This window comes from Rhea americana, unplaced genomic scaffold (genome assembly GCF_003343005.1).
Source record: "Rhea americana isolate MKP2758 unplaced genomic scaffold, rheAme1 scaffold_164, whole genome shotgun sequence".
Taxonomy (NCBI): Eukaryota; Metazoa; Chordata; class Aves; order Rheiformes; family Rheidae; genus Rhea; species Rhea americana.
In genome coordinates, this window is record NW_028185750.1 from 477,906 (window position 1) to 494,456 (window position 16,551).

Consider the following 16,551-nt stretch of genomic DNA (forward strand, 5'->3'; position numbering starts at 1 on the left):
GAAATTAGTGAAGAGTTATTCAAGGTAACTTAAAAACACCTGCTCAGGTTGGCCTGCAGGATAAAAAAAAAATGAATAAATAATGGCTCATATGAGAAGTAATAATTCAAATTAAAATGCATGTGATTTATAAAGAAAATCACTTTATTCTAAGTATCACAAATTCTACTGAAATGAGAAAAACACATTTCTAACAGTCTAATCACAATTAAAGTCAATTTTAGCAGCATCATTTAACTGGTTAGCGTCACTTGTCTTGCAGCTAACACTCTGAATATTTTTCACTGCTATGTGACAGGAACAGTGGTACATCCTTTTAAAATTTGAATATTTGTGCTCTCCATGAAATCATTAAGAGTAACTCAAAGTAAAGACAAAACCCCCAAAAAACTTTAGTTCTGGTGTTGTCTATATTACAAAAATCTAATATTCTCAGTGGAACATAGGTCCCATCAAATCCACTAGAAGTTACTTTATTTTCAGAAAAAAAAATTAGAAGCCACATTAAGTAGCCACAAGGAAACCACCAGCATTCCAACAAGATCAGAAGGCCTTTAAATGTAAAGCATTTAAAAATTCATTATTCCGTCTAAATTCTGACAGTTAAGTATTCAAACATGTATGTATACAAAAGTTTTGATATTGTATATTTGACGATTACTACTCAAGCATTTTAACATCCAAATACTATGTAAAACTGAAACAAAATGCACTTTTATTGCTGCCAGAGAACAGTTCAAACTTTTAAAACACTTTTCTTTTTGATAGTGCCCATAAAAACTGCAGGAAAAAGGAATATTGAGACTATATTTTGCACTTGAGTGCTTTAAATCACAGTCAAACAGACAGAACATTAAGAATGGTATGGTTTTTATTTTCTATAGTGGTTTTATTGACAAGCTTATTTTCTTGTAAAGTTTGAAAATCTAACACTACCTGTCCACATAGAAGGGGAAACAAAACTTGGTCAAAGTCTGTAGAACTTCCTGTGGAGAGAAAAAGAGATAATTTATACATCTAATGGGACCAATAAATCTAATATTAACCACATCGTACAATTTCACAACTTTGCCCTGAAGAAATAAAAGACAGATGAAGAAATATGGGCTTTATCAATTACACGGGAGGTGTACCAGGCAGTCAATCATGCGAAATAATAAAYATGATCAAACTTCATTAAAAATGAAAAATTAATCAAGATTCACACATGGGCAGGCAGCAGGAGCCATCCAGCAATTCTCCAAAGGGTAGGAGGTGGGTTGTTGAGTGTTAACACCTCTCTAGAGGCAATCTCTACCCTGACCATATGGATCATAGTGAATAACACCAAACCACATGGGTTTGGCCTGGCAGGACCACTTCTGCTGGCACAGCTTTTGCCTGTTACCTAGGAACAGAGGTCTGGGAGATTACAGAATGCTTCCTAACATCAGCAAGACAAATAACAAAAGATAAAGCCAATAGGTCTCATAGCAGGAATGTTTAACATTTCCTACTACTACTAGAAATAAAATTTGAAGTGTTAATAGACTGATTAAAATAATGTATATTAAAATAAATTATTTCCTCTACAAACCATGTTCTAGATGTTGCAAAGCAACCTCAGACTTAGAGAAACTTTTAAATATAACCTTTGTATGATCTCAAATAGAAAGTATAAGTGTGAAGTCTGAAAACACAATCAAGAGAGAAATGCTTATAATTAAAAAAATCATTTTCAACTTTAAAACTTTAAACAGATTCTATCATTAATGGAGCAAAAACAGAAAGATATGTAAGTCTCAAAATATACAGAGTAATATATTTACATTATACTGTTCTATTATATCCAAAGTGTGAATTCTGTATTACGAAATCCAATGTAAAGGCTACAAGGTTTGTAAACATTTACCAATTTATTGTCTGTTCTCCCCTTTACACTTAAATATCTCAGCACCTGAAATGTAAATAATACTTCTGCCTTAAACTGAAACAAGATCTTTATGACTAAATGATAAACCATCTGATAAATTATCAGCAATAACTAAACCAAGCTTCTCGCTTCATTTATTTTTAAAACCAATTCCATCATTCAACAAATAAACTACATCAATCTAATAACCTATTCAATGAAGCAGAAAACATATTGACTCCCTTGCAAGAACATGTTCCGCCTACGTAATTCAAATAAGCGTATCTCATTCTTAGCTATGGTTTCAGGCTGAGCTGCTCACAGACTCTACTTTGGAAATTTCTTGACAAAAAAGATGTGGCAAGTTTTTAACATGATTTCAGCTAGAAAAAAATAAGGAAACTTTGACTGCTTGTCAGTTTATTTACAGATTATTTAACTACCTTTTGGCTTCTTTAGAAAACAAGAAAAGATCTATTTAAGACTGCCATGTACATCAATGAAGTCTCTTGCTTTCAATATCAGCAGGAAACTTGCAAAGAAACTTCAGATTTCAGAGTAAACTCTGCAGAAATATGTATTTTGCAATAAAATAACGTGTTTGTAAAAACATTATTCATGTGACTGGGTTCACCCTTGTACTGAGCCTCACTGACTTCCACAGGGGTCTAAACAGTCTGCTGCACACTTCAGATCGCTGAATCAAACTAAATTCATATGCCTGCTTATGCATTCATCTTCATCAATTTTAATTATTACACGGTTGTCCTTTATCATAACTGGAAACTAAATTCATAAATTGTTAAAAAAAAAAAGTCCCAATATTTTAAATGAATCAAAATTATAATTGTAGAAGAGTGAAGTATCTATATATTTATTAGCCTTATCAATAAAAATTCTCCTCAAAATAATGACTGCATAGCTAAAGCTATTTTTAGAAATAAAGGCATGCAGCTGCTACACAGAATTTTGAAATAAAACAGTATTAAATGAAGGCAGTGCTGTTAAATTGCTCATCATAGCCATCTCAGTATGGCAGAACATATTCTTCCCATTGTCTTGATGAAGTAAGAATTAAATAATTATTTAACTGCAAGTAAAAACATTCACATGATGAAACACTATCATCAGCACTGCACTATTGGAGGATAACCAGATATCACACAGAACTTACTTTACGCTTGTTTCTGGATATTTATAGCTTCCTAAACAGAAAATGAAATTCTCACTTAAATAGGCAATATACTTAATCTGTACCACCATACACTGTCTTTGTCTCTTAAAATAAAACTTTTCAGTAACAGAATTATGCAAGATTATAATCTTACTATACAGATTTGCCACTCATTATATGCAAAGAATTATCTGCTTGATTTACAGTTCAAAAAACTGAGACAACCAACCAGTACAGGTTAATCACAGAGGCATTTTTTAAATTTTGCCTATTAAACAAAAATCACACACAGAATCACATTTTAATTAGTAAGGCTATCAATAGTTTATATGTAAGAAATATCATTATTGGAGAACTATTCAATTTTTGCTCAAGCTAGTTAATGTGCATGTAATCATACTTTTTTTTTTTTTTAATACTAGTGAATTTGACATATGGTGCTACCTATATAAAATAGGTATAAACAGATATATAAACAGATATATAAACAGATCCTATAGATCTGTTTAGGTGGGTGATTACTTAATGCATAGCAGGATCATCATCTTTTTAGGATCCTAAAAAAAAAAAAATGTGACAAAACAAAACCCAGAACCACTCCATGACATCTTAGAATCCTTTTCATGTTTCTACCTGATGTGAAAGACAGAGGTAGTATTAATAGCCTTTTTTCGTGCTTTATTCCTTTATATATATATTTTTAAAGAAAAACTACATAAATTGCTCTAAAAAAAACCCAAAAAAAAAAAAAAAAAAAAAAAAGAAAAAAAAAAAAAAAAAAAAAAAGACACAGCCGATAAAGCATAAATTACCCAGTAGCTGAAACCAGTGTCCCTAGGGTATCACATGCCAGTTTTCTGGATCAATCCCCAAGTTTATATTTTCACAAATCTTTTTACATGCAGTTTGATTTTTAACATTTTAATGAGCAAAAAGTGCATCTATAGCAGCCAGTCACCACAGTTAAAGTGCAGGGCATGAACTGTGTCCCCAGGGGGATCGAGCCTAGCCGTGTCACCACTGGCGCTAGGACATACACCACCTGGTTTCACGTCCCAGGGTTCCAACTCTTTTCATAATCAAAACACTGCTGACATTATAAACCTCACACGGGCTTTCTAAAATCCTTCCCAATCGATAAAGCCAGTACATAACTTATCGGAGAAAACACAGAGCTCATTGATTAAGTTTGGTTTCAGCAGCAAAGTTTTCAAAATAAATAATACAGTGTTCAGCCCTTTTGTGTCCCGTAGCAATTCATGAAGGAGAGGCAGCCTGTGAAAGGCTATCCTCCTCCTCCTTCCCTTCTCCCCCTACACTTCAAAAGCATATGCAAAGCAAGGTTGTTAAATGCACACTTAACTCATGTCCTGGATTGTCCACATACTGATATAAATAGACAGCAGAGAAAGCTGACTGTTGCTGAAAAGTATACTTGCATATTCACTTGTGAATTTAATATGCACCCAGTGCAAAGAGCGTCTTAATTCAAGTCTTTAAATACATACATATGTGTGTGTGTATATATATGTATGTGTGTGCCTACATAAATATATATATGTATAAACATACACTTTTATACACACACTCACACACACACACACACACACACACTATATGCTCCCATTTCAAAATCAGTGGAACAACTTCAGGCCCTCCTAAGCACACAGGACTGTTTTATTTCTCTTTTTCAAATGAACATAAGTAACAAACATCATATGTTACAGCTACAATAAAATTTTTTTAAATGCACTGAGAAAAAGATATGCAAATTCTTGAGTTTAATATAAGACAGGTAGAGTGTTCCAAACATAATCTACCCTTAGATTCAAAGTGGAACAAGAAAAGTTTGAGTAGAAGCTGGAGTAAACCAAAATTAAAACAGGCAGAGAAGATCTGTGAAAGATTATGTATGATAACAGGTTGGGAATCCATATTTGGAAGCTTACTGGGAAACCTGAGGAAAAACAAGACAAAGTTCAAAAGATTATGCAGAATACAGACAACAATTTTAGGTATGGGAATGCTATGGAAAACAACACATTCCAGAAAGTCCATACAACATTTATAGAAGGTGATGATTCACATATTACAAGAGAATGGAGCACTGCAAACAAGATGGGTTTTCCACTGAGAGCTGACTCAGTGATGAAAAAGAACATGAAGTGAGTTTTATTTCCGTGACCTCAAACAAAGGTGAAGTACTGATGAGGCTGCCGTAGGTGAAATGCTAAACAGAAAGGATGGAAATGCAAATAATTTTCAACTTATCCAGCCTGAGATACCCTCTGAAACCATGAAACATGCATGAAACCTATCCCCTTAGCATGGAGGGGAAACGAAGAGTGCTTCAAGAGCACGTCAACAGACTGACAAAGGAGGGAGATACTGGAGAGCAACAAGGGTTAAAAAGAGAACAAGGAAAGCCAGCTTTATGGAACGGAAAATTTATAATCAAGGAATATAAGAATAGTAACAGGATCCTTGACATGACCAGCAAGCAACTATGGATGACTTGGTGTGAGTTATTTCAACTGACAACTACAGAGCAGAACAGTTTAGTTTTAAAAAATCAGAATTACTGCAAAATAAAAATTAGGAACTAATAGACAAATTCATCTCTAAAAGATTTGCCTAATTTTTATTTCTGCTGGAAAACAACATCGAATTTAAATATTGCAAAAATGTTAATACAGCATACAAGAGTGCCAAGACATTAAATGAAGTAAAATATTACCCAAGTATTTAAAAATTTGGGTCATACTTTAATCTGCCTTACAACTACAAAACTGTAAACTGCTTTTATTTTTAATTCACCTATCTGAAAATTCTAAGCTAACAATTAATCAAATGATCAACTGGAATGGAAAAACAGGTTTAAGAATTCAATGTAGTTTTTAGCTCACCCTAATAATCAAGTTAATGTTGATAACAGCCAAGCCCAAAGAATGTTAAAAAAAAAAAGTATAAAAAGTATAAAATAATCTAGAGCACTATAAATCCATGAGTTGGTCGGAAATTCATGTACCAAGGAAAGAGAACATCTTTTTGAAATTCAGTAAAATGTTTTGCTAAGAATACTATTTTAGACAATATTTAACAAAGCAACTACTTAAAATGAAAAGGTAGGTCGCACATCAGTAATTTATTTAAAGAATATTAGATGTAGTAAAGCAATGCTAGCACAACAAATTCAATCACCAACTTCAACACTGCTATGAATAACAAAACAGGGTTCAGTAAACACTGTTTTGAAGATTTGAACCTTAGTTTGCATTTTATTATTAGTTTTATTATATTCTATTGTATTTTGCTAAAGTTATTACTATGATAGCTTATTCACATGAATTAACAAATGCCATGTAATTATATAGTTAAAATTCAAGATAAGTGTTGTAATGCAAATAGTTTTAAATGAATTTTAAAGTTAAGAAGAAAAAACTCTGCCTGCAAAGACCAGTATCACAAAGCCACAACAAAAATTTGAGTTTGCAAGACGAAGCAGCAGAGAAAGCAGAGCAATGAACTTGAAAACAGGATTTTTCCAGATCCCTTTCTGATCTTAAAAAAAAAAAAAACTGTTACAGTACATGAATTCCCTCAGAATATCATTGCTCAGTTATAATATTAATGTAAAATTTCATCGACACTATTATAAAATCTTTCTAGAAGCTTGTAAATTTATAGTTACTTATATTACTTCTTATAGCAGTACTGACTTTTATAACAGTCAAAAAAAATTAAGAATTTTAATCAGTTCTATAAAAACACTCTTCTGTCCCCAAAAGAGAAGTATAATTTGCTTAGTAGCATTAATTTAAATTATCTTAAATTAGTTTTATGGCACCTTTTTTTTTTTTTTTTTTAAGGTTACTAGTGTTTGAATACAACTTTATAGCAGTAGTTCATCCATTTGCTTAGTGTTCTCAAAATCCATTCTCTTTCTAAGAAATTATAAACCTACAATAAGGGGAAGGTTTTTCTATAAAATTCACTTCTAGTATGTTGCTGGGGGTGGAGAGGTGACGGGTATTTGATATGAAATTAAAACATCATTTCACTGAAGATAACCAATTGTCCTCAGGAAAATGCTATTAAAAAAAAAAAAAAAAATCTACACACACAATTTTGGAAACAGGAAAAACATGAAATAAATAACATTTCTTAAGCATATTGAGACCTGCTATTCTTTAAATATTTTAAGCATACAAAATGTGTGCACAGATGGGCAACTTTTCATCTTGCATTACTAAAAACATATTTCATTATAAAGCTCAAAATCCCTGAATTTTTTAAACTTAATTGTGACTCTCTTTCTTAGAATTCACACCCCAAGGCCAAAGCTTTCCTGCCACCAGTCCTTCAAATCTGACTTGGACATTACACGGGAGGAGGCTCCAAGCCTCCCTGAGGTCTCTCTCTTTTTACAACATACGCAAAATCAGTAGATAATGGGCCTATGCTGAATTCACCGCTCTACACAGCTCCTCCTGGGACACAGGCCTAGCAGATGTGATAAAAACTGTGTCAGAGAAGTAGCTGTAGTTTTTGCCTTAATGACAACTTCAACCTCTCAACTGATAGAACAAAGGAACAAAATGACTAGTACTTTTTTTCACTAGAACAAATCTTGAAGTAAATCTGAAATAAACATTTAAGCAGGTTTTCAAAGAGACCTCCCTCAATAAACATCTTTAACCCTCCAATCAAATTAAGATTTAGCCTCATCTTAAGCAAATGGATTTTAGCTAACACATTACAAACAAAATTGCATTTGCTGTGGAGAGAGCAATGCTTCCAGTCTTAAATCAGAAAGAACTGAAAAATGATATAAACAAGCAGAAATGGCTGCATCAGAAAACTGAAATAGTAATTGAATAAAATATATTAAACATGTAGAAATTAACAATGAGGAATATTTTCACTTCTACTTTTAGAAAAAATGATGTTAGAACTGTTAGCTGTGAACAGATAACCACAAACTTCTCTCATCGTAAGATTTCCTACCATAAGACAGTCGCACAGCTTTAAAACATAGCTTTAAATATCTATTTTGGTCAACATTTGCTAAACGATAGAATTCTGGCTTTAGATACTGGCCCTTTTAGACATCATCTCACATGCTCTATTCAGCTACAACTGCGTACCCTCTTAATCAGCAATCATTGTTCTCCCAGGCAGGACTTTGTTGTCAAGACAAGCACTGAAACCTTTAAAAAATTTCAGAACTGGCATAAGAAAAAAGTGATCTTCATCAAACAAGGACAAATTTATGCAAATCTTTTATAAACATTCACAAACATTTATTTAGCTTTTGAAATGTTGGCCTCATTTGAGAGCGTGAAAATGAGGGGGAAGTAGGAAGATGCAAAGGACAGCTTAGAGGCTRGCACACTACATAAATATTCAGAAGGAAGATTATAGGATTCATGTTAGGCTGTCTTAGGTTTCTCCAAAGTCCACATAGAATACCAAAGAACAAAACTAACGAGAAGTAGAGCAGATGTTAGACAATGCAGTAGCCCTCTTTTCCACACTCACTTGGCTATACTTGGATGCTTCCATTTTTTCTTTCAATATGGTTAGGTCATTCAAGGATTCTCTTATAGACTCTGTGTAACAATACAGCTTAAAGCTACAGAGCTATAAGCTGGACCTCTGTCAGCTTTCCAAAAGTTTCCAATGAAAAGGCATTATGCAAATTTTACCTCTCTTACTCTTTCAGGGAAAAAAAAAAGCCTCCAGTAGGCAGTCATTGGAGTATTGGAAGTCCCAGCCTTCATTTCTGTATGGTTGTGTTTGCCTTAGGGCCATGCTGCTTGTTTTGACAGTGGATCCCCCTAGATAGTTGGGATTAGTCGAGCTTGTTTAGATAAACTTGAAATCAAGGCCTTCTCTAGGTAGACAGCTAGATGTAGCTACTGAGTTTCCAGCTGCCTTTTTCTTTCATCCCAAAACAACCGCAGATTCACAGTAGATATCACAGCCACAGGCTATGTCACATACATAAGTACAAAATTAAAGGCTGCTAAAAGAAGCCTTTGTAAGTCTTAGTGCTAAAATAAGGAATCTGTACTGCATAGTTTGAAGAAATTATTCAAGAAGCACTAGTAAGGCTCTGCAAAGGATAGTTAACAAGACATGCTCACAAAAGAAAGACCCTGTTTACACAAATGGGCAAGCTCATGCTTTATTATCATTTCTGCACTATCCACTGTCCAACCTTTTAAAAATACATATTTAAATAAATACTCTAAAACAGTATCTGCTAAAATGTCTGAAAAATGAGTTCTGTTTATCAAGCATAAACTTTAGGTTGATATAAAATTATTATAAAAGTAATATTTAAATTAGATTTCCATTCTTGCCCATGACAAGACTAGAACAGATTTGATCCTGATAATAACCAGATGTTGCGAACCATAAGAATTCATTCACACAATTATAGTATGTCAACAGAGAAAGGCAAAGAGAGCTTCAAACCTAAATTAGAAACCTAAAAAAATCAAACTCGGTCCATTTGTAATTATGTTACACCTTTATAAATCTGTATTGTAGTTTAACTTCAACAGCAGATATATTTTTCAGGGGATAGGAAATACTGTTTTGATATTTTAACATTGTAATCTCTTCTAGCTGCAGCAAATCTTCACATACATTTGTGCAGCACCTTGTACAACAGATCGGAAACTAAAATAAAGGAAAAATTAATGACAACAATATTACAAACAGTGGGGGATAAAAGCTTATTAAAAGCTTATTTCAATGAACAGTAAATAATACCAAAAATCAATCCTTTTAAGGAAGAAGCGTGAAAAAACTTGCTTGAAGATGCTGACACCAAACATTATAGTTAAAAACAAGTAGTTTTATAATTAGGACTGAAAGGTAAGAATCAAGACTGACCTATTTTTAATTCCAAATCTGGCCATCAACTCTTTCTTTTCCCTTGTGCAAACAACAACTTCACTTATCACTTTTCCTCTATCTATGTATTACAGAAATAGTACCATCTCTCAATGCAAAATTAAGTCATCTCACTGACAAGATTCTTCATAAAAATTGAAAGTATTATAAAATGTAGGATAACATTAGTCTCCAATATTCTCCTCCACTCATTAGTAAAGAAAATATTAAGAGTGTATACCTAATTCAGTTAACCATTCCATACCATAATTCCTCCATTACTGACAATCTCAGCAGGAATTATGCTACAGACTGGGAATTCTAAGAAACAGCTGAGCAAAATACATATTCCTGAAAAGTAAGAGTAAAATAATTTGATCATGCTATTTTATTTTAAGGAAAAATGAATAAATATTTTTAAAATTGTTAACTCAATAATTAAATACGGCTGCTAGAAAAATGCCATGTATATACCTAGCCTAGTGTTACCAAATACCAAAAACGTATTTCATTGATTTGTCTTTTTACAAAATCTTCTAATTGCTACAATCAAGACACTGCTCACTGCTAGAAGAATACGTAGGTCTATAAGAGCTTTAAAGCCAGTCACTAATGAAGTTACTTAACAGCTCTGTTAAGCATATGTTAACTTCCTTTTGCAGATGAGGAAACACATAACAAAACTAAATGACTATCCCAAAGGGGGCAACAGCTGACTAATCTTTAAAATTCAGGAGTTCCCCTTTCTTAGATTCTCATTCTTACCATACCTCTTTGAGAATTATCTACATGAGGAGGAAGGAGAAAATGATGATACATGATAAGGACAAGAACAACTCCAAGGAAAGAAGAAATTTTCTAACGTTAAACTTTCTAGAGATGATACAGAGTCAATAATCACCTGAGATAATTTGAGGTTATGAGAGGATACTTGTTTTCAAGATTGTCAATATTTTCACAGCTTTCAGATTTCTAAATATGAGATTATGTTAGGTAGATCAGTGATCAAAAATCTGAAAGCTACAAACATATTCACTGGCTGAGAAAAGTAGTTTTTACTTGAAGAAAAGAAATCTGATCTCTACAATGATGATAAAACCTGAGCTCAGGTATTAAGTTCTCCAAGTATAAAGCTAAGAACTTAGCTTAGACTTCCCTATGTTATCACTGAACAATTTTCCAACTTTTCTCTGTAATATGCCACCAGCTTTAGTTTGCTACTCAGATGCATGCGAAAATTTGAGTACACAAACATCAGTTAATCTATCAACCAACAAATCTTTCCTTTCAGATTACTTCCCAATCATTCTCTTTCCCCAAAAAATAAATAAAAGAACATGAACTAATAAACGCAAAATAATTTGGGAAATTTAATTATAGTTGTCATGCAATCTAAGTGCTTTATGCTATACATTTTTGAACTTATTCAAAAGTTATACTATTAACAATAGTGAACATGCTACTAAATGCCTCCTGATGACAGCTGTGAGAAAATGCAGTATCAAGAAACTAAATAATGTAAAAGTCTTAAAACTCCAGTTACACATACACATATGCAGTAGTCTTCTTTCACAGCTAAGATAGTATTTTAAAAAAAATATTTACTTTCTGGAACATGCATTCTACTGTTTTGCTATGCTATAGCACCTAGGAATACAGTACACCTGACATTTAGCACTCATACTTGCACAAGCATTCCTGAGCACTTCCATGCTGGGACGCAGACCTGACTGCAGGGCCTTCCACTCTACCACTATGGAAGGAGTGTCCAAACTAGAGGGCAGAGGGACTTGATAACTGTGCAGAAAATCACAGATGAAAATGTGGGATCACTGAAGTAACAAATCATGAATGAGAAAGAACATTTTAACATTAAATTATTCCTCTAGAAGGGATAAATATGTGATTTTTACAGTTCACTATTGCAGAATAAAATACAAATAAAAGATCATGCCTACCTCAAAGTACATACACATATAACAAGAATGTCTAGTCACCAAAACAAAAAAAGTCACATTCTAACCACCTTCCCCTTCCTCTCACCAAAAAGCCCTGAGTTCTATCTTTGAGAGCAAAGGGACTTTGTAAACCATCAAAATCTCCTGCCACCTTGGAAATCATCATGAACAATTTTCTAGAGCTCTGTCTCACACACTAGGCAGACACTAGCACCTAGCAGCAAGCGCTCAGGATGACTATCATTTAAATAGCAAAGCACAAGCTGGTTTTTGTGTTTTCATGCTCTTTTACATGCCACAGGATGCTTTGCAAATAAAAATTATACTTTTGTTTCCTGCTTGCTAGTTGTTGTTACAGTACTTTCAATGAAGCTTTAGCTTCTTAATCACATTTTTAATGCACCTATACACTGCGATATGAGCAGACAAGCTGCAAGAGCAAAAATCCAAAGAAGGATCTCCTCCTCCACCTGCTGAGGAAACTTTGAAGCTTTAATGACTGCTTTCAGAGCTGTAATATAAAAGGATCTCCTCACTTTGTACAACAGGCTGAATAGTACAACTAAATCAAAAAAGCAATATAAAATATGTTAAGGTTAAAAAAAAAAAGCTGCAAGATAAAGCACTACCAACGCTCGCTTTGTAGAATGGTCTCAGTAATCTTTATTTTTTTTTTTTAAGTCATTTCACAAAACTCTAAATTTAAAAGTCATATTTAGTCAACTAAGCTATTGTCCAACTACCTTCTGAGAGTTCTGGCATATATGACATGAATTCATAACTCTTTGTCCATGTCATCTACCTGCTGATACTTATTTTAATCATGTTTCAAAATAAGTTCTAATGTTTGCAGAAGATGGTACTTCCCAGAGTGAATCCCAGATAAGTATTCTCATCTGTGCAAATATCAACAAGTCCTTCAGTTACGGCTTTTAGAAACTAAGTGATTATTAGAAATCAATCATAAAACTGGAAAATAATTGAAAATAATTATGTGCATTGAAATGAATTAACAACAATTTTAATAGGCCTACAGCTACCATACTGTTAGGAGGATGAATTTATTACCATTTTAACAACATAAGGGAACTTTTTTATATATAATGATATTTTAAACAGTATTTTTTTTAATTGTTCCTATATTGAACTATACCAGCTCAACAGAACTGAATATTTTCAGGAGACTGAAACAAGAGAACTTTCTAAATTATTTTGATAATGACTAAATTAAGGAACTGAAGTGGAATATTACTGCATAACCATCTCCCATTTTAAAGAATCTCATCTTTACTTGATGCGAATATTTTATACTTTTATCAATAAATTTAAACATAAAGTGATTATGATTACTCACTTTAGGCCTGATCCCACAACCTTCACTCGCATGACTAGTCCCACAGGATTTTAATATGACTACCTCAACGAATAACGTTTGGCAGGACAGGTTTTAAATTATTCATGTATTCACAGAGTTTTAAGGCCAGAAGGGGCCATTATGATCATCTAATCTGACCTGTTGTATAACAAAGGCCATACAGTTGTACCCAGTAATATTTGCAGTTCATTGAATAACTTGTGGTAAAATTAAATTGTATTTCTTGACTATCCAATATCGAATCACATTTTATACAAAAGAAAATTCAAATTACTTAGAAAGTGGCTTGAACTGTTTTTACCTGCACCTCAATACAGTTACTCCTCATTTCTATTCAGAATTTGTCTAACTTCTGGACATAGGCTTTTGACATGGCTTTCAGAAATAGACTTTACAGTCTGACACTATCTCAGGCAACACAGGCCAGAATCAGAGGTGACTACCTCTTGGGCTTCTTCTAATGATTAACTGGCAGGTCTTATATCATTGTGTTATTTGCGTTCTGCACTTTTACCACTCTTTCCCTGCACCACGATTTCTGAATCCAGGCATCAGAATTGGATGAACTTTCCGGTAATGGTCTCAGGGATGCCACGGACAGCCCTTTCATGGACGGAGACAATGGCGTACCTGCCTAGACAGTTTAGTTTAAGCAATAGAACACAAATTTGATTACTCTCTCACTCAGCATGCCTTAGACTTCAGGACTAATCTTTTTCGAAGACACTTACAAAGAATGTCTTACTCTCTTGTTCTGCACAAATCCACTACAATGATCTTTGCACCCAGTGGCCTACTAGTGATGAAATAAACATAAAAAATAATAAACAATACTAGAATGTTACAATGCTACATGAGACTCTGTGCAGTACCAGAAGGACTACTAAAAGCAACTATTCTAGCATCCTATTAAATATAATCTGTCTGAATTCTCTTATCCTAGAAACACTTTAATAATATACTCCCTAGATTTGGTAAATTCAAACTTTAAAAATTGAGCTTGGATAAACAGATTATGCACAAAGTACTATTAAGATGCATTAATAGCCTTTGCCGTGCACTTCTCAAGTTTTGCAATTCTATTTAGAATTGTTCTTTCAGAACAAGAATAGCTTGCACTATTACATACATAAGGACACTAGACTAGAAAAGATTTCTGTATTTGTTTTATTCTAATTAAATTGATAATAGAGAAGTATATGAAAGGCACAAGTAGAAATACACAGGAAAAACTGACTTCTCACCTGTCTGGGCTAAAGGAAAGATCATTAAAAAAACCCAACTAGTAACATATGCCAAGGATGATACAATGAGGTAATGAATCAGGAGTATGTATTTCCTTCACTTTCACATATTAAAAGATATTGTAAAAACAGTAGTTATCAGGAATACTTATTTCCCTCAGTTTCATATATTAAAGGATATAGTTCTGTTCTAGAAGAATGCCCTAAATTCAGAAAACATTCAGATGTTTCTGTAAGCCAAAGCCTATGATTTAGTCCTTCTTTCTGATGTTCCTATCCACTGTTTCTTAGACCCTGAACCAAAGTTTTGTCCTCATGGGTAAAGCTGTCTCCAGAACGCTCCAGCGAAACAGCAGCTCTATTATCCGCACATGGGGACAAGGTGACCTCCTTGCACACGGCACAGGCTGCTTGCCTGCTCCATACAAAGATTTCCATTCATGCTGTTATATTACCACTACTTAGTCAATAGGGGTCACTGTACAAGTAAAATATTTATAACTATCCTACTTCATGTTTTATTAGGCTTTCACTTAAAAGGACTCTCTGTATGATGAAATATGATAACTCTATACAAGCTGAGAATATCAAATGTTTCAGAAGTGAGTATCAATTACTTCATGTATTTACCATTTATCTTGGTTTCATTCTGAAGTAACTTTCAGAACACTAGCACCTCTTCTAGATTTTTCTAAATGATTAATTATTCAACCTTTCCAATCCAGCTTCTTCATCCACTTTTGAAAGAATAACAATTATTTTAAATTGTTGTCAAGGTTTCACTGTGAAGTGTTTGTAGCCAGTAAAGAGACAAACACATTTACTTAGGGGGTTATGTGCAATTCAAAATTATCAATTTGGATTATAATCATCCCTGTGCAAGCAACAAAGTCCTCTTAACAAAACCCCCACATGGGTTTTGCAAGATGGATGTTTATACTCCATTTATGGTCAACACTATATAAATATTCCCCAGTCACACAACTCTTATAATGATACAAAGAAAGGGTGCTTTTTATGTTTCCCTGTGAGCAATGTTTCTACAATGCTTATAGAGTTTGTACAAGAAAGACCATTAGTTTCTATATAAAGACTGCTATAAAAGTTTTATAGTTTCTATAAATGTATAAAGATTGTTGGTTTCATTATAACCTTTCTCTCAATGCCAGTGGAAAGAAAAATTACCTGCAGAACAGAAGTAGTAATCTGCCTAAGTATCAGCTTGCAAACATGCATACCTTAGTCTTTCATATAGTAATTAATGGATGCATGCAATATTTCACCAAATTATAGACAAGTTGTTATCATATCTACTTGAAGCAGCTCACAAATGGGAACTATCACCACATAAGGATTTTTATTTCCTTTCCAGATGAGCTATAAAGATTGAAGCTGTAAGAAGCTGAATGACGCATGGGTTTAAGAAAAAAAAAAAAACTCATTTTAATAATACATCGCATTTTACAGAATTGTGTAGTCCCTGCTACACCTTCCATGGATTGTAAGACTATTTGCTGAAACATTCTTTCTGATAGAAACAAACTTCTTAGCATTAAAATTAATTACCCCAGAATAGCTATAAATTTTTGGATTAATCTCCAAAATACCAGACAGTAAAAGTTCGTATGGTGATAGGAATGAAGTATCCTGGCCATAATTTGATGTTTATTATAATTCAATAGCTCAGAATTTCACCTTTAAAGGGTGAATTTCATTACATAGCTTTATTAGGAATCCACTGAAGAAACTGCAAGAATACACAAATATTTTTCTGCTAGATTGTTCATTTTTTTTGTAAGAGACTTCTAGCTATAGAGATGGAATCTCATATTGAATTATTAAGAATTAATGTAAAAAACAGTATACCCAGCCCTCATCTGCTTTAAATTCTAAATGCATTGTTGCAAAGCTAGCACTTCAAAATTGTAACTAAAAGGCAAACAACTACTGTATTTCATGCTATTTAAAATCACAGATATATAAGTACACATTTAGTTAAAAAA

General features: G+C 33.2%; 1 protein-coding gene across 6 annotated transcripts in view; it reads right to left on the reverse strand.

Annotated features, from left to right (window-relative positions):
- The window catches only part of DENND1A (DENN domain containing 1A), a 221,461-nt gene that overhangs the window by 162,104 nt on the left and 42,806 nt on the right, over positions 1 to 16,551 (reverse strand). For all 6 annotated transcript variants that reach the window (XM_085300458.1, XM_085300456.1, XM_085300460.1 and 3 more), the window contains exon 4: positions 937 to 986. In XM_085300458.1, coding sequence (XP_085156584.1) covers positions 937 to 986 — 50 coding nt within the window. The remainder of the gene's footprint in view (positions 1 to 936; positions 987 to 16,551) is intronic.